This window comes from Telmatherina bonti (assembly GCF_933228915.1).
Source record: "Telmatherina bonti genome assembly, chromosome: 12".
NCBI classification, from domain to species: domain Eukaryota; kingdom Metazoa; phylum Chordata; class Actinopteri; order Atheriniformes; family Telmatherinidae; genus Telmatherina; species Telmatherina bonti.
Window position 1 is genome coordinate 29819506 of NC_136610.1, and position 20193 is coordinate 29839698.

At 38.3% G+C, this 20193-nt stretch overlaps 1 protein-coding gene across 2 annotated transcripts in view; it reads left to right on the forward strand.

Annotated features, from left to right (window-relative positions):
• gria3b (glutamate receptor, ionotropic, AMPA 3b) overlaps positions 1-20193 on the forward strand; it is a gene marked incomplete at both ends in the record, with an annotated part of 97526 nt that overhangs the window by 38271 nt on the left and 39062 nt on the right. For both annotated transcript variants that reach the window (XM_079250460.1, XM_079250461.1), the window contains one exon: positions 10105-10292. In XM_079250460.1, coding sequence (XP_079106586.1) covers positions 10105-10292 — 188 coding nt within the window. The remainder of the gene's footprint in view (positions 1-10104; positions 10293-20193) is intronic.

Below are 20193 nucleotides of genomic sequence, written 5' to 3' on the forward strand. Positions count from 1 at the left end.
GCTCCTTACTGCAACCGCGTCTATATCACACACCGCAGTTTGTTTCCTCAGCATTGTGGTCCCATCACAACCATAATAATGGTATATCAGTTGCACCCAGCTGAGACTTTACACATTCATGCACACACATATATGCCTGTTGTGCTTTTGTGGGCCTCTCCTTCACGGCGGCTTCATAACAACTAAATTATGCATGCATCAGAAGAATAAATCAGCTTGGACACACTGACAAGGAAGGGCACATCAGAGAAGCCGTAAAATGCACCAGAAGAATAATATTAAAGAAATACGGATGAAGCTATGCATCACCGGCATTCTCCATCTCTTTTTATTTTGCACACATAAACCGGTATCACTGCCAAAGTGACATCCCAATATACAGTGTCCAACCTGCAGTGGCAACCTGTGTAATTCAGTAACCCCCCCCTTGAAAAACTACAAGCCAAGCACCTGTGCCTTAGAAAACACGAAATGAGGGCTATCATGTGTCGCAATAAGCACACAATAAACCCCTCTGCTCTTTCTGTGTCCTCTTAACTGAACCTGGAATAAAGCCATTTTACCACCTGCCCACTGTTGGCTTCAACGGCCATGAAATTACAGCTGAGAGCTTCCTTTTTTCATGATTACAAACCGTCCTGGCCTTTTCTCCAAGCAGCCGTAAGAGGAGGAGGATTGCTTTGATGTTACTTTATGTCAGAGGGAACATTTGTTTGTGTGAAAGAACAAATAGCGTTTAGATGTCATCCTTGAGAGCAAACACAATAAGAGAAGAACATTTGAACTTTTTCAGCAAAGGTCCTCCTTCGTTTTGTCATTTTTCTTTGCGTTTCAGCTGATTAGCCGAAGCTGCCCCGGAGACGTCGGCGCAGCACTTGATCAGTCCCTTTAGACACACGCATACACATCTCTGCTTGCGTGTGTTAGTGCCTGTGCCCCCTCGTTGTGCAGTATGTGCCAATATGTCACAGCATGTAGTGTGTGTGAGGGGGAACAATAACTGACAGGAAAAGATGGAGGAGCTTTGAAAAGACTGTGGGTGGATTTTCACAGTGGAAATGTTCTCCTCTCCTCCCTCTTGTGAAGCTACAGACAGCATGTTGCTTCTGTTTGATTTTGCATGTGCTGTCTTGTTGATTAGGACAACACTTGGCAGCGAAAAGGCTTTGGTTGTAGGAATAATGTTAAAACCCCATTAAAACTGTAGCTGCTTACTTTTTGGCTACTTTTGGCTTTTGCTACATATCTGCTCTGTCGCTGTAATGGTCCTATGCAACTAGAAATGCAGAAAAAAGCATGTTCTCCATAACAATTTTTATTTTTTTAAGTTAAATCAGTCTGCTTCTAAGCCATTTTTGCTCCACGGTTTATCATCAGATATTTAAAGGCTATAACAGGTGAGACAAATTTCTTTTTGAGACAATTATCCAACATCAGCTTGACTCTCTTCAGTGTGATGTTGGTGTTTATAAGTGTAGTTTGCTGGTGGTCTCAATAGTCCAATATTGCCAGTAAACTTACCCTACTTTAGAAAGTCTGTTGGTCTATACTTCACATAAAACAATGAGGTGATATTAAAAAATATTTCTCCAAAGCCCAAGATTTTGATCTCTTCCATAAGGGTCCAAAGTGCTCTGTGAGCATACTCAGCCCAGAGGCACTTTTCACTCACCAAGCCCTTAAAGGATTTTTTTTTTTTTTTTTTTTCTGGCTACCTAAAAAAAAATAAAGACAAAGAATTTGTTGAAATATCTTAAATAAGAACTTAGAGACAGAGTTAATGAGGGGCGAGACTTTTACATCTTGAGAATTTCAAATAGAATTTTCTTTGCGTGTGTCTCCTTATCCTAAAGAAAGCTCTCATCTTTTGTTTCAAAGCTCCCCAGTTTGCTCCAAGGCCACCAATTAAAGTAAATCCAGCTTTATTTGAGCAGAAAAGGAAGTTTTGCTGAATAGAAGCTAAATCTTCTATAGTCATAATGCAATATGTATATTTGCATCAACGTGTGCAGCCTTGTGATGAAGAAAGTTTTAAACTTTTATCTTTAATGTCAAGAAATCATCTTCATTATTATTATTTTTATTCTTAATGTATCATCAACAAGCATAATTGTAAATATTGACCTTAATGATCACCTCTACTAAATCAGACGTTCTGTTTGTTGGGCTTCATCAGAGGAAAGACATCAGCGATGATCTTAGCAGAGCAATGGTTGTCGTCCTTCAAGCTGAGAACAGTTTTAGGGCAATTAACCTATTTGGAGTTCATCATTCTACAGTTTACAGATGAAAAACATTAAAGATAGTTGCTGGTCTTTCGAGGAGTGGATGTCCTGGCAAGTTTTCTCTAAACTCAGAACATTCATTTATTCATTCATCTGCCTAACCATTTAATCCAATTCAGGGTCGCGGGGAAGCTGGAGCCTATCCCAGCAGTCTTAGGGCGAAAGGCTAAACTCAGAACATGCAAAATGCAAAGAAACTGTAAAAATCCAAAAGCTACATCTCAGACTCTACAAGCCTCACTTACCATGAAGCACTTAAGACAAATGTGACAGGCTTAATTTTCATCTGAATTTAGGCAGTCTATATTCCTTTTGTTGATTCAGAATCCAAAACCAACCAGTAAAGTTGAAGAAAATATTGTTGATCAATTTAAAATCCTCTTTCGCTGCATCTATTTTGTCCTCTAAGGCTTGTATTGATTGGCGTTGCCCAAAAACTGCAGCGTGGGACTCAGAAGCTTCGAGTGAGCTGCCTGAAAGCAAAAGTTCAAAACAAAATGAAGCGTAAGACAAACTATTGACTGATTTATTCCTCAACCATCCCTCCATTTTAAACACACACACACACATCACACTTATTACATTACATCCAGAGAAACATGCATTTTATGTTTGGAAATGTATACAAATCTGAATAGAATCTAAAGATCTGGCAACATGGTTACATGATCCATATCAGTAAAACTTGGTTACATCCAGCTGCACAAAAAGTATTTTGCCCACATTTTGAGATCTTTATTTGTCTGCCACTGTAAAATATCTGTGAAATAATTTCCTGAGTAGAAATCTTTGGGGTGGCTGTAGCTCAGGAGGAAGAGCAGTCGTCTGTCAGTTGGAAAGTTGGGAGATCGATTCCTGGGTTTCTGAATATGTGTCGAAGTGTCTTTGGGCAAGATGCTGAACATCAAGTTGCCCCTCGATGTACCTGTCGGGGTATGTAAGTCGCTTTGGATAAAAGCATCTGCTAAATGACTGTCAAATAGAATATTTGTGACAGTAATTTGGCTTGATAACCTTAGAGAATAATGCTGTTCAGGAAGTCCTTAACAGGACTGCATCTGTAAAGTTAGTTGGCATCGACTCTGTGAAGTTGGCTCGATACTGCATGAACATGGCAATTACATTAAAAAAATGTTATCATTGTGGTTTCAGCTCAGTTGTTTCTGATTCCATGTGAGAGCCTGGACAGTGCTTAACGGGGCTTTCCAGGCTGCCAGAGACCATCATTTACCAGAGGATTGGCACATTACAGCAGAGAGCAGCCACATTTACTGCTGGCTCAGTGGCTAGGACCTCTTTTCTGGGGTGCTCTCTCGGATTTGATCTTTTGTTGATGGGTATTACATTTACTGTTCATCCTTCCCTCCTTGCGGCTTAAGGTTGTTTTGGTTTCCATCATTTATTTTGTACCACAACATGGTTAATGATGACTTGTTTACTTATATCTCATTGTTTTAATTAGATAAGTAGATTTCTACTTCAGGATTACTATAAAGCCAATGATAAGAGTGTAATGTGAGCAAATGCTATAGCTGTGTCTGTAAAGCTGGCAGTTTGAGATAAAACTGAGGTTCATGCTTAGTGGAATTTGTAGCATTTCTCTCAATTGCCTAGTTAGCGCAGATCAGCCCTGAGATATGAGAGAGGGGTGTGAGATAGGGAGAGAAAGTGAAACCAAGGCCTGTGACACTCTGCGGCAAACTCTAATGAGAGGCAGGGAACCAAAGGAGCTGGGCAATGAGATTAGATGCAACTCAATTCAATTACTGCTGAGCCGCCACGGGTGACGCTTCAAAACTCATCCTGTTAAGATCCGGTTCACAGACGAAGAAGAGGACTGCAGCTTTCACTCAGCCACTGTACGCTACACTGCCACAACATCTCATTCGCAACAGCTCTGATTTATAAGCACACAGGGCGTCTTTAGGCTCCGTCTGGATTTGATAGCAGGAAAATGCAGAAATAATTGAGTTTTTACCCATCGCAGCTGTTTATACACTGTTCCACAAACTGTTGGCCTAGAGTTGTTTCAAGAGGGTATTTGAGATTAAGAAGCAACTAAACACCCCATTCAAGCGTGAAAACACCCCGTTAACAAATTCAGAAAGTGACTTGGGGCCTGGACGTGCGGTTGCGCCACTGGCACTGACACTCCCACTCTCATGTTGGCTTGTTTCCTTCATCTTAACTGATTCCTATGTTCACTCCAGTTGCAATCTGGATGATATGGGTTGAAATTAGACTTTTGGAAAGACACTGCACATGTGGCTACTGAATATAGAGATGAGTGTTATGAGCAGCTTTTTGTGTTTAAAAATCTCGAACATGTTTAGCTCATAACTGTAATTCTCGTAAAATCTCGTCCCATGAGATTTCACTTTTCAAAGCCTTCTTTCCTCATTTCCTTTTTTAATTCCTTGTAAAATTCTGCATTTTGCTGTTGTTTACTATCGAGGATGGTGATTATATTTTTCTTTTAAATTGCTTGTAACAAGGTTTTCCTTTCCCCCTCGTTCCTTAATACCACTTTTTATTTGACAAGAACTGGTTACATCATATCTAGTGACATGTACGTGCAAAACAAGCATTTCCGTGACATTTTTGTGATATCCTTCGATAACGACATGTCTGAAAAACCACCTCACGAAAGCATAATAACTTGTGAACAACATTTGAGAGGTTTTTTCAAAATGTAGGGGTTTCCATTACCAGGTTTTTTATTGCCATATTGCCATACCATCGAAACGCAGCTGTGGAGGCACTTTAACAGAATCCAGAAATAAAATTCAGTCTCTCAAAGTCTTTGCCTTGTTTGTAATTTGTTTTTGGAGTTTGATAAAATATTTGTTTTGGGTTTTTTTTCATATTACTTCATTGCAGGTGTGTGTGTGTGTGTGTGTGTGAGAGAGAGAGGATGTGTGTCTGATGAGGAATGTATTAACAGGTGCATTTTTTTGGAATTGTAATGTTTTTAACTTGAATACATGATGCTTTTTTTTATATGTTTTTATAAATTGTGTTTATTATGTAAAGCTGCTTTGGTATGAAGAGTGCTGTATAAATAAAGTTTGATTGGATTTTATTTGATCTAATTTAATATAATTTGTTCTTATAATTTCATTTGAATATTTCACTTTTTCAGTTCATTTTCTGTTGATAATTATGTCTAAAATATGTTCAAAACGTTGTGGATAAAGCGATGACAATGTTTATGATATTAACCAGCAATAAATGTGGATTTTCTTTCCCCATCAATAGTCAGTGAATCCACAACTTTACTTATTATTTCGATCTTCATGAGTACAGAAGTGTGTTGTACGGAAGCATATTGCATTGACTTAAAAAAAAAAGAAGCTTTTTTTTTCTGAATTAACGCTGTTGTATTTTCTAAGCCCGTTATCATTATTCACAGACTCGATCCAGGGCAGGTCCAACATGTCCCGTTTTTTTAGTTTAGCCTATTTCAATTTTGTTTTGGGATTGAGACATTGGCAAATACTTTTGTCTCTAAGTTATATTGATAGAATCATTTAGTTTGTCCATTTTGCAAAGACACCTGGGGACTTTGCCCTTGTTCAGATGTAAAACTCCATCTGATATTTTGGACCTGGCCACGTTTCTTCGAGATCACTTAGTTACATACAGTATGCTCCACGGAAATAAGCTGTTGCATATTAAATGTATGTACAGTAATTCCAAAAGACTGATTTTTCCTTTGTAAACCTTATCTCGTAAATTCAGAAAAACAGAACTTTTGTTTTCAAGTCAATGCAACACGCCTAGCATTGCACTGACTTGAAAAGAAAAAAAATCTCTGTTTTTCTGAATTAAACAGAGAGACTTTAAATGAAGAGATACCAAAAGCAACATTTCAAAGACAGTATTTTATACATTAATAAGGATAGTTATATTTTACACTGTAATTACTGGTGAGACTTCCTTCCATCATTTTTTTTCAGAACATGTGTGGTATACAGTGATTTTAAAGTCGGATCTGTTCATACACAAGCTGACTCCTTCTCCCATATTTAGCCATGAATGATGATTGTCATATTAAAACAGAACAATTTATAAACGTGGCAATAATTTTAAAAAAAAAAAAAAAAAAGCAGCAAAGCAGGCACACACTTTAACCTGGTCGTCTTGTGTTTCATTTAATTTTCTTGGTTCTTCATTAACAAATAGAAGCAAAAAAGTTGGATGATTGAAACAATCAACTTATTTACAGTTACATGTATAAATAGTAAATTATGTTTGTTCATCTGTGTGTGCAAAGTTGTTTAGTCTCTATTTAGATGGCCAGTCATGACAGAAATATAGAAAATTCAAGCTGTGCAAAGCAAAATGCTTCATGACTTCTTGAATTATTTTTTTCATTTCTAACTGGCTTAACTGGTCATAAACAAGTATTTTGGTTTATGTGTGGAATAAGACATGGCCTTACTGGAAGTTAAATTATTTTTTCTTTTGATGAAGTTTAACAACAATGTCACTTACAACTGGAAAAATGATAACAAACTGCATGTACCATGTGAATATAAAGAATCCCTGAAAAAACAGATGTATGGGATTGGGTAACTTCAGTTAATACAATTGCAGAATATTATACAGCATGCAAAAATGCATGTCCGTTGCATCGTACCGTTCTTTTTGCGGTGCATCACCATGTAACTTGCTGCATGGGAAACATCTCCCTGTCTCAGAGGTATGATTAGCTCTGAGGAGCTTGATCAGCAAAAGCTGCTGCATTTGTACTGTAGCAATTTATAGGAGGTGATAAGGAAACCATGTTGTTCTCTTCTATAATTTATGTAGTTGACTGTTTTACATTTTCAGATGCAACACAGCTGTGGGGCTCCGGTTGGCAAAGAGGTGCATGGGATTTATAGCTTTCCTCTATGTTGGGAATAAATATCACTATCAAAAGCATTTATGGGGGTCTCTAGTGCTGTTTATGAGGATGGATTCATTGATTGGCTGAGGCTGGGAATAGATTGTGGTCCAAGAAAATTGAGTGGCAGATGTAAATCTTTACAGAGAAGTAGCTTTCTTTTTTCTTTTTTTACACACTTGTGGTAATGAGGATGGTGTTTTCTGTCTTGTCAGTGCTATCAGATTAAGTTAAGCTCTCAAGGAAGATTTTTCTACTTTCATTTTTGAAGTTTAAATCACAAAGGAAAATAAAATAAAAAATTTTCCGCTGACTTAGAAAAAAGAAATGAAGAACACAGGAGTAAAGTAATCCAGTTCTGGACAGACTATTTACCACCACCAGATTCCATCTCTTCATTACCATACAAATGTAAAACTAGGCAGGCATGGAATCTTCTCTGAATCTTAAATGAATCCAATTGTTCCTGCAGAGTTCGGGGTTTGCTGGAGGAGACAAATGTTGCGCAAATCAGCGATTTTTGTGAAAAAAAAAACCTCCGTGATTCTAATCTGACTGACAGAACGCTGCTTCCCGCTCCCAATTTTTGTAGTTTCTATTGCCCCTCAAGTCATACAAAATGGACATTTTTCAGGCACAATCCTACAGATACGTACATAAGACAAGCCCTAAATCCCCACAGCACTCCCCTGTGAGTAGTTTGCTTCTTTTGTCATTTTAAATGTTCTGAGATTCATAATAGTGCCTGTCAAGCAGCAGGAATCAGTGTTTTTAACCACCCTCAACAAATTGGTACCTGTAGCTCTGACACAAATATCCAATCATGTCTCATCGTTTTAACCCTTATGCCTGTCAAACACATGATGTGATTAGCGTGCGCTAACGGACTCAGTGGCATTTTTTTTTTTTTTTTACCTTTAACAGCCTTCTCAAGAGTTGCCAAACCAACAGAGACCATTTTGACCCAGTTAATCTGCATGACACCTCTTAATGTGAGAAGCTTTTACTGCTGGGAAGACTGCCATGCTATCCAGCTGAGTTATGGTTGCTGAGGTTCTGAGCATATGCCTTAGGAAAATGAATAATGCATCCATGTTATTCAGACCTGCTTTCTGTAACTTTTGCTTTAGGTGGAAAAATGTGAGGAAGTATAGCAACTGCCACTGCTGCTCTGCTCGTGTTCTAATAAAACGTGATTTTACTTGATGTGTTTCTTTGCTTTGCTCAGAGCTTGTTTTCTTTTTCTTTGTTTTTGTTTTTTTTTTAAGAATAGTTATGGTATTAAAAAGTAAAGAATAAATTAAGTATTTAACAGTCAAACCTGTTATATGTTGCTCTCATGCCAGCTCAGTAAAATGTCTCGGATCTTGTATGTTCAATGGTTAGTTGTTGCTTTTTTTTAAGCCCTGTGACCCAGAAACCTCAGAGGGACCTCTATGCACGTGCATCTCTTCATACCCTCAATACACAGTCTCACATGAGTGTTTTCTGCTACAAGTTACATTCATAAAAAACAGGCTAGCTCTTTGCAGATGCAACCTGATAACTGGGTTGTTTTGTAACCTTGAAGTCTGGTATGGGAGATGTCTCCAGGCAGTATGCCACGTCTCCTCGGGACACATGATGCAGTGTGTGGTGGGGTCCGGTGCTCTGTTCTGTGCGGCGAAAGGTCATGTGGTTGAGATGTTGCTGTATGCTGCAGCAGTGATGGCACACCGGGAATGCAGACACACATAATGCAGGAGTCTTGGAGCATTACCAAGTCAAAGGCTCCTTCACCATTCAGACAGGTTGGAAACTGGTGGACGATGCAAAAAGCAGAGAATAAAAGTCACATGGGGGTGTTTCTTGTTATAGCTTTGGTTGTTTTTTTTGTTTTTTTTTGTATTTATGCAGACTTTGTTGGCTTTCTGCAGCTGACTCATTGAGATAAAAAAAAAGCTCACATAGAAAATAAATAAAATAATTGTGTTAAATTCTGTCTGTTGCTCTCCAGACTGTGGCAGGCAATAAGCTAATATGCAGTCAAATCAAGAGATGCTAATCATTATTTAAAAATTTGTACATGTCAGCCAAAATCTGGAACAGTGCAAGTCTCTTTTCTTTTCTTCTATCTATATCCGATAACCCGCATCCCATGCAATAAAAGCATATGGAAAAGAACGTAATTTAACATTCTGTTTGAATTTTTTGCTTTGTCCTTGGTTAAACAAAATACTAGCAGTGTGTTTGGGTTTCATTAATAACCTTCGTGTTCACCATCACTACTTCAACACTGGAGACACATTTAGCCATTCTTTATTTCAGCTTGTGCTACATGCAGTATATCCTTCCAGAAATAGGTCTACATTATTCATACTGTGTTATGCGATTTGACCACAGTGTTTCTGAGTGCTCTGTTAAATGAAAATATTTCACGTGTGAATTAATCATTAGAAGGGCTCATTCTCCATTCTTCTCGTAGCATAATGATCTCTTTCTAACGCCGGCCAGGATGAATCTTTCATCGTCTTTATCTTTAAATGTGTTGGCACAATCCTCCAAGGAGAAAGAGACAGCAGCGTGTTTCACAGCACTGTCAGAGTTAACATGTGGCTGAGCTAAATGCCATAATTTAATTGATGCCAAGTGTAATAACATCAGCAAGTGATCTTTTTTTAAAATATGGAGATAGAATTTGTGTCCTCTTTCTTTTTAATATGCTAATGTAAATTCACACACTTATGTGCACAAAAGGCTCAGACTCTAGATCATATTTTAGTGGGCTTGCAGATTTTGGAAGATTGTAATGAGATGGCTTTTAACCTCTGGATTCAACCACAAATCTCTTTAGAATACCTCAGGAGCCACACGGTTCTGCCGGAAGTGCTAATCTCGGCTAGTTTCTTTTGTTTTTAATCCTCTGGGTTTTTCTCCCCTTCTCTCTAGGTTTCTCTATACTGCAGGCCATCATGGAGGCAGCGGTAGCCAACAACTGGCAGGTGACTGCTCGCTCTGTCAGCAGCACAACGGACGCAGCAGAGTTCCGACGCATCATTGAGGAGATGGACAGGAGGCAGGAAAAGCGCTATGTGATTGACTGTGAGGTCGACAGGATCAATACTATATTAGAGCAGGTGAGTCTCACATTCCCCTTTCAGGTGAGGTTTGGCATGATCATGAGATGATACGAACATGGCTGTTCCTGTGCCATCAGTTTCTAACAGACTTAAGCCACAAGTTTCACATGCTAAACTGAGCAAGTTTGCACAAAATTATCTGTGACATTGGGAAGTTGTATAATTTGCACTTCAAGACGCGTTTCTTTTGTATCTGAGGAATTTTTTAAATTACCATGACAGCTCCAGCTGTCATGCAAACAAGTATCTGTCTCTTGTAATTTATGTTAAAGTTTGGTAAAATTAGCTTGTGGTGACTTATTGTAATGTGCTTTCCCTGTTACTGAGGAGATATTCTGTACAGCTTCTCTCTCTCCCTGTTATTGATATTTAAGGTTTGAAACATCTGAGAAAGGGGGGTGAACTCTGCGTTGTTCATCCAAATTATGCAAAGATTATAGTCTTCACCATCTTCTTTCACTGGGCTTCACCCTCTTTTATACCCTGACCTGATCTATTCCGCTCTCATCAGCCGGTTACTTCTTGCTGATGATACTCAGCACTTGTCCCCTGACACTTTAATAAAAAAGGTATATATCCAGTCAGAGATGAAGACGTGTTCATACAAAACCTCTGGTGACTGAAGCTCTGACTGCAATTTTGGCTCAAATCTGGTTAATTTTTCTGTGGCATGAAAGGTTTCAAACCTTGAGAACGTGCTCTAGTCAAAATAAATAAAACTAAGCCTGTTGAATACATTTTTTTTCCAATGTTTTCTGTTGATCTGAAGGAGAACTTTTATGCCTAAGTAAAATAAATAGCAATTTTGGTGATTTACCATCTACATTTTTTTCTTTCTTCTTTTAGTGAAAATTTTCATTTTTCCTTTCTGTACAGCATGGAATATTACAATATTTGTCAAGAAAAATTCCCATAAGAGAAAGATTTGCTGTTTTACCCAAACAGACAAGTCCAGAAGTTGGAGTTGTGGTGCATGGCATACATCAACCTTTAGATGTGGGTTGAAATGCAACGGCAGTGGCCTCCCTTTTCCCTTCGTCCCTCTTTTTGAAGTCTGCTCTGTGTTTGTTTGGGTATAGATTATGAGTGAGGGCTGTGTATTGGACACAGGTGGCAGAACTGGGAAACTAAAGGCTTTTTAAAGGACAAACTTACAGAAAAACTAAAAGTGCTACAGAAGCAGGTAAACTCCAAAACAAGTTTAATGACAACAAATCTAAACCAGTATTCTGGGATTTGCAAGGCGTGTAAGCTGCAGACAAGGAAGACAGAGAACAAAGAGACAAACAGAGGAAGGGGAAGAGACAGGACTGTATATATACACACAGGGGTTGATGAGACACGGATGGTAACAATCAGGACAGAGCAGGCAATCAAAAAGAAATACATGAAGTCAGACATCACACATAAAGGTGGGATGCTACCTCCCAAACAGGAAAGGACTAAATATGGGACATAAACTTTACAAAACCAGCAAACATAACAAAAACAAGGCTGTGCCATTCATTTCCCATTCTGGAAAGAAAGCTGTTCCAGCTACCACAGCAAACTAAACAAGGAAACTAAACCTGAAGATCTTTACAGAACTTAAAAACCCACACCGTTAATAATCGGAACAAACTAAAATGAAGCAAGATGGGTGTTACAGTTCTAAAATGTCAACAAATAAACACAAAATAATGTGATTTTGCACTGTGTGACAGGAGTACATGTTCACCACACTGAACTTAAGCTTGAGAAAATATTTAGTGTAATGCTTTGGTAAAACAAGCCTACCAGCATTCACTCCTCCAAAGTCACTTAGTCTTAAATAAACGAGTGGAGAGTAATGTTATTGTAGTTCTCTGAGTTCCCAAAGCTTTATGATAAAAGCTGTGCTTTTCCAGATAGATTAAAAAGAGAAATACAGTCGTGAAGAAAGTTGCCACTCTGATAACTAAGTTTTGAAAATGTTTATTTGTTAATGGACTTTAACTATTGACTGTACTTCATGACTAGCTAATAGCATTAGCATTAGCTGCCTCTGCCAGTTGGCTAGCTTACTCGTTTGGCTTTGAGAAGTGGGACAAAACAAGCTAATTATTTAAAAACTCAGAGCCAGAGATCTAATGTAACATTTATTTTATTTATATTTATTATTTTCAAACACCTAAATGGTATCATATCTCATGACTACATGTACACATCAACGAACAGGTTTTGCTGAGATAAGGTTGTTCTTAATGGGATGAATCCTTATTAACTCTCAGTGACCTCCAGGTGACCAAGTGAAGCTGTCTCAGTTTACTTTCATCAAGCTTGTTTTCAACTATAGCTGTTTTTGGAAAAATAGGTTGGCAGTCTGGCAAACACCCAGTTATAATCAGGGAAACAAATTTCAGTGATTCCAGGAACATCCATTGAATTTAGGTATTTAATTGATTTTGCAATATAATTTGATATTAGGATGACCTCTGCTTCCAAAAGAAAAATCAGTTTTATCTGTTTTTTTTTTTCCTTTTGCCTTTACTTGGAATATGTCTGATTGACAACAAATTCCATTTATTTTTCATCCTGCGTCAAAAACTCTTGTATTTGTTGCGTTGTTGTGGTATTTATTGGGCTCAAGTCTGATTTATATTAATGGAAATTGGACATTTGTGTTGATGCAAATTTACTCACAGCTTCAGCATATTTTTTAGATCAGTTACAGTTAATGACCAGTGTGGCATAAGAGCAACAAGAGCCCAAACCAACAGATTACCAGTATGCATAACTATTGCCTCTCTGTTTGCCCTGCTGTACTGGACAAGGTTTCAAATGATGTCATGCTTATTATAAATTGGGGTTCACAATAGCCTGTAGGGACAACTTTTGCCATCCTGTCCTGTTGTAGTAGACTGCCTGGTTGTCTCTGGCAAGGTGTTAGCACACTAAGGTTAGCCATGCTGCTTCTGGCAGAGGAAATGGAGTAAACTCCGTTGTTTTAGTCTGTGCACTCATGTTAACATTTTGCCAGAAAAAATGTTTACAATAGTGGAAATTTTGCTGAAAAAAGGGAAACATTTAGAGGATGTCTGTAAATATAACTTGTAGAAAATCATGTGGACTTGGGCTTTCTGCACCACTGTTTTGTGTGTGGGGTTTTAATTTTGGCACAAACTGATTTATTTATATTTGCCAAACAAAACCATAGCCAGCAGTAATCCTACTTGTATGAGGAGGTCATTTTTGGTCAGCATCGTGTAATTGCTTTTTTACCACCTTGTTTTGACATCAATGTATTCATAAAGCAACCTAAGAGCCTAAGGTGAAGAAGTCTTAGAGTTAGTAGCTATTTGGAGAGACCCACAGATGATGCAGACTGTTTAATCCCTCTCTAACAACCTAGAACACCTCCATTCTTCTGTCATGTCGATTGCCTGAGGAGCAAATGAAAGGTCCACCAGTCCTTGTAGTAGGGGAAACACAATTACCATGAACAGATGAGTGGCTATTATGCCGTGCATCTCCTCTGTTCGCTTGCCTCACTCCACCCGGTATACCCTGCTTGCTGCTGCCTGCTTATAAGGCAATCAGTTCCAGAATTGGATTCTGCTCGTTAACACTCATTTAGATATTGGCTTCTCTTTGCCTCGCAATATCCCCTCAACGACTGTTAGTTTCACTTGTTTTTTATGAATCTAATTTGATCCTAGTGTCATAGTTTTAAAGCAGAATTGCTGTTAGTATTAATTTGCTGTGTCTAATTTCATTCTTAAGCCGCACATTTTCTCCTTTCACAATCCAGGGACTTGACTGAAATTTATTCTCTGTTTCTGTTAAACAACATGCATCAGCTTTTAAAAAAAATAGCTTAGAATATTTATTGCAAATCGTATGTGAGGCATAATGGTTTTGTCTCTAATCGCTTTTTTTTCCCTTGCAAACAATAAGGATCCAGGGCAATAATCTGCTTGATTTTCTCCTGTTGTTCATTAATGATTTACCGTAATTATTTTTTTTTCTTTTCACCCTTCAGTCTCCTAAATCACCATCACATATTTTGCTATCTTTACTGATTTTGTGCAGAAAGATAAAATAATGCTTTTTCAGCAAATAACCTTCAAAGCAGCATCATCCTCAGGTTTGCCCCTCGTTTCAGTGACAACCTCAGCATGGGAGACTTTTTTTTCTCTTTTCTGAGCTAATTGGAATAATCTGGCCAGCACAGCCAATATGAGTGAGTCATAGGCATTCAGGGAACCTGCTGGACTTCTCTCTGTAGCTGCCCCCCTATTGAGCAACGCTATTATACACCGAAACAAGAATGGACTGTCTCCCATGAGGGCAATCACACCAAAAATGGCACCTACTGTCAGCTATGTGGAAGCCCACTGCTTCTGCCAACTGGTGCAGTTCCATTAAGTGACGATTGTAGACAGATACGGATACATTTGTGACGAACTGGTGGGAGAGTTCGAAAAGCAGCAGTCTGCGTGTGCATGTCATAATGTCTGCATGTTGCTTCGGTCCGTCAAGGTCACTGGCTGTTGAGAACGGATCATGAAGCAGGGCAGATCCAGCAAGCTGATTGCTGGGGGAAATGGGAATCAGCTCAGTGGCTTAGTTTTATTATTTCACTCTGAGTAATCCCACTGCAGAGTGTATGACTTTATACTTGCCAATAAGGCTCATGGAATGTGGAGCTGTCTTGAAAGGCAAGTAAGGAGCTTGCAAAATTTGATGTAGTTGCCCTGCAGAAGAAAAAAGCTGCTGCTTTTCATTAGCACCTTTTTCAAACAGTGTTTTGTTTTTTTTTATCAGTAGCGTAATACATGTTGTCTATCTATCTATCTATCTATCTATCTATCTATCTATCTATCTATCTATCTATCTATCTATCTATCTATCTAGCTATATTAAATTTTTTTTTAACGCATCCTGACACAAGTTGAAGGTTTTAAAGCTCTAATTCACAGTTCAGTTGTCGCCATGTTGGTCTTTTTGAATGAAAAAGTGACAAGAGGGTTAAAATGCAAAGTGATCCTTAACAGACTGACTAAAGTTACATTGGGGGGTTTATATCATTGGGGGTATTATTTGCAGAAGAATCATTGGCACACTGATGAGTTGCAGTGGACCTACTTATTGAAACCATAAGCATTTGTGAGAAAAACGTAACAGATAAGCATGAAAGAGATTGTTGTTTTATATTTTATTTAATTTTTTTTCACTTCTGCGACCAGAGCTTTTTTGAAAACATCAGTGGTTTTTCAAATCAGCAGTAGGTTGTAGAGTTATGTTCAGTTACCATCCGGTAGGCCAAACTTTCCCAAACTGGAGGTACCTACTCCCACAGTTGTCCCAAGAAAATTCATTTTTTTATTATTGCTGTCAAAATTAACTCAATAATGCAAAGAGATTATCCTGTAAATTAACACATCAAGGTTTGAAATCTTTTTTAATTTAATTGATAGAATAGAGATCATGTACAGCAGTATTGATCTTAGATGAAAATGCAAATTGTACTTCATTGAAGCTCGCTGAGCTAAACTCTGCCTGCACTCCTGATAACACAGACATGCATTGCACATAAAAATACAAAGACATTAAAAAAGGTACATTGCACTATAAAATAAAGTAAAATAGTAAAAACTAAACATATAGTAATACAAACGTCTTGTATAAATATTATAAAGTAAGAAAAAGTTTAGCCTAATGGCTAAATATTTTGGGAACTAGGCTATAGAAACGGGTTTTTCGCTTCACTTGAGAAAAAAAATGCTTTGCATAATTAGATTTAAGTATGACTGAACGCAGATGTCATGATTTAACAGTTTAACAGGACTCTTCTGAATTGCTTATGTTGAAGTTATGATATGAAAAGCCTCTATGTTTAGCTTATTTCAGCAGCCAAGAGTAACACAAAGGAAAATAACACCAACGTAGCTGCAAATATTTGAATAACCAACACAAGAAGCTTTATGCTGACTGCAAACATTCTGATTTCTCTGAAAGCAAAACTTCACACACATTGTGTGAGAATTCCTTCGAACTTGGCACAAACATTAACTCTCAATTTGAGGATTAAAGGTTAAAAAAAAGGGATAAAAATTGTGTTAACAGTTCATATGTAAGGGTCAAAGGTTAACTTCATTTTGGCAGCATATTGCTCTGAAAAAGCTTGCCTCTAGTGATTACTTAATATTATAACATTTTACTTTGCATTATAACTCAGGAACATATAACTCAGGAACAAGGGATGAGATTGTGACCATATTTCATATTTGGCAATGGAAAGAATTAGTAGCCTAATCTCAAACTGTAATTGTATTTATAAATCATCCATCCTACCCCCAGCTGACGATCTATGCGAAGCATCCACATTGGAGAATTTGTAGCTTCTTTGCAGCAAAATCCACATTTGAAACACTGGCTGCTGTCAGGGCTTGAATTTGCGTTGTGTGTGAAACAGCTCTATTGACCAAAAATAGATAAACTTAATACCTTGTCATGGAAATCTCTCAAAACATTTGCTTTATGAGTTTGGACAGACATGGATATGAACTTCACTACAACTGCAGAACACTAATTATAGATTTGTTTGTGTTTATTAAATAACTATTATTAAACTGTTATCAAAATTGATGCTTGATGATTTTTTTTAGTTGACCAGCCAGATAAGAAAGCTTTTTCTTTTTCTTTTTCTTTTTTTCCCCTCTATACAATTCTCTATACAATGCTGAATAAAAGGTAAATCATACCTAGTGTCCATAAAACACAACATGTGCTGTATCTCCAGGTATATGTCATCTGTGATGGCTCTATGTCATTAGTTGGACATGATGTACGAACACACCGAGACAAATATTTGCATACTGCTGCATCAGGTCAAGTTTTGTTTAAGAGCAGAGTGAACGTCTCTGCAAATTTCTTTTGGGATCCTGAGGAGAATGCTACACCAGCGCCATTATCATTTCATGCTGTAACAACCACACAGGATTTACCGCCTATAGGACTCCTCCATCAATACTGCACTGCAGATAAATTAACCCTGTGTAATACTTCCCCAACAACAAAACTCAGGGAGCCTCTGCCTGCTCTGCTTTCTCAGGCATATCCAATCGATAACGTGCATTGAACCATTTAGGTTCATGATGTTCGATGTGGATTAGAATGTTTAAGACATTAAAGAAGTACTGTAAGCCAGAAATATAACTGTGTATAAGTTAATCATCTTCGCACTGCCTCTACTTGTCATAACATTGCTTGCAATCATACAGACTCCGGGTGTATTTTCTTTTCTTTGACCATCTGTATTGTCAGGCTTAATCTGACGCATCTATGAGACTGCTCATATCCGTTGAGACGCTCCTAGCTGGCCCTCTTCCCTCATGGGATTTCTGTGCTGGAGTCTTCTCAGAAGCAACAACCTGCTCATCACTAGTGTAAATAGAGGCAGACAAAAAGAAGGAAAATAAAAAGGCAAAATACTGGGACAGGCCCAGGGCAAGCAAGCTGTTCAAAGACAGGCAGGCAATGAGCACTCTGCCAGCTGCATGCAGGGAAAAAGACAATGAGAAGTGAACTGAATTCACCCAAGAAGCGTAAAGAAAGAGAGATGCATCTGGGGATTTGTTAGAACAACATTCTGCCGCTTGTGGAGGCATTAACGGTGACCATGTTGCCTCCCCATGCAGAACTGGAGGTTGTTGATTCCATTCTTTTTTAGCTGTTGAATGAAGAACTCTGAGAAAATCCACAGATGGATGTGTTACAGAATCAACACCTTTGTGTGATATGAAATTTGAGAAATGGGTGGAAATCTGACCACGGCAGATAAGAAGTCACAGGAGATGCAGGGAATGGGCGATAGATTTACTGCACAAGATAAAAAAAAAACTGTCAGCCATAAAAACTAGGTCCTTAATCAATGTTGTGGATGACACGGTGAGAACAGCGAGCAGCCTCAGCATTTTGTTAACCAAATGATGACATATTGTGATGCCAACAAAGATGGAAACAGGAGTGTTAAATGTAAAATACAACTGATACGAACTAGATCAATTTAGACTAAGTACAAATACCTGTCATGTCATTTAGTTAAGGTAAAGAAATTGACAAGTAAAGGGGGAAGATAGTGAGATAATCTGCAAAAATTAAAGCCATTCAGCATCCTGTTCTTCTTAGTCTACTGAAAGGAGGAGTTCAAGTCAATATGGAGGAGTCCCTCCTGCTATATAAATCTGGAGATGCATGATGCTTTCAAATCCTCAGCACCAACCTTTGCTGTTGAGGGGCTTATACTTACTGTGATTATGGAATTAAATGGGATTCAAGTGTTATCATTATATAGAATGTGACCTGCTGACTCAGCGACTGAAATAGAGGCTTACAGCTCTGAGCTGCGTGTTGCTGTAAACCGGAGGAACTCTTTATCAATCACGCTAAATTGCCATGATCATTTTCAGGAAAAACAAGATAGGCTAGCTTAGAAATCTCAAAGTTCTGGTTCAAAAGCATTCACTGAAGTGTCAGTGAGTCATTCCTCTCAAGATTGCAAGTTTCAAAGGGCTCTTGTGTCTCTGAGCAAGTGAAATACATCATCATCTGAATGTGAGTCAGGTGTTTCTAAATTCTATTTTTTTTTTTTTTTTTTTTTTTGGGGGGGGGGGGGGCGCAACTTCTGCCACTCTCTTCAGGGTCATATATCCTTGTTGCCAAGAAAAGCATCTCAGCTACAGCCAGCTATGGCTGTAAATTACTGGGTGCTCAACCTAAAGCACCTCTACAAGAGCCCTGAAGTAAAAATGGAGACTGAAGAGAGGAAAGCCCTTTTACATCGCAAGCATGTAAGAGATCAAATTCACCCCATTGTCCCAAACTGTGTCAAGTGGACCACTTTGCTATCTCACTGCATGGGAAAAAAACTATATCAAACAATCAACCAACCATGTTCTGAAGACTGATTAATAATTTAAGTTTAATTCATACTTTGGATTCAAAGGGTTTGATTCCGGTGGCAGTATTGTGGAAATGACCCTTTTAAATCAAGAATGTAAAAGCAGGATTTGCCTCCAGAACTCTTCAAGTCTGGATGGCATGATTCAACAAGGTGTTAAAAGGATTCCTCTGATATGTTTGTCTATATTGACATGATATCTTGATGCAGTTGCTGCACATTTGTTGACTGCACATCCATACATCCATTATACAAATGTCCCGTTCCACCACATCCAAAAGGCTCTTAAACTTTGGCGACTGTGGAGGACACTGAAACTCATGGTTATAATATCAAAACAGATCAAAATGATTTGATCATTGTGACATGATGCAATATTCTGTCAGAAGTACCCATCACTGTGCTTATAGGGAGATGCACATTGTCAAGTTAGGCTGTGGTGTTTAGACGACACCCATTTGGTACTAAGGGGTGCACAATGTGCCAAGAAAATTTCCCCCACACAGTTACCCCACTGCCACTGACCTGAACCTGGACCGAGGATGCAAGGCATGGATCTCTGTTGTTAACGCTTAATTGTGATCCTACCATCTGCATTTTCCAGCAGAAATGGAGTCTCATTAGACAAGCGAATGTTTGTTCTTTTCAATCTTCTGTTGTGCAGTTTTGGTGAACCTGCACAAATTATAGCTTCAGTTTGCTGTTTTCAGCTGCCAGAAATAGTACCTAATGAGGTTTTCTGCTGCTGTGACCCATCTGCGTCAAGGTTCAATGTGTTTCACATTCAGAGATAAAATTCTGCACACCTTGGTTGTAATCAGTTCCTGGTTTTTTTTTTAATCATCTCAAACCAGTCTGCCCATTCTCTTCTGACATCAGCAAGGCAGTTCGGTCCAAATAACTGCTGTTCACTGGATATTTCTCTTTTTCAGACCATTCTCTGTAAATCCTAGAGATGATTGTGTGAAAATCCCA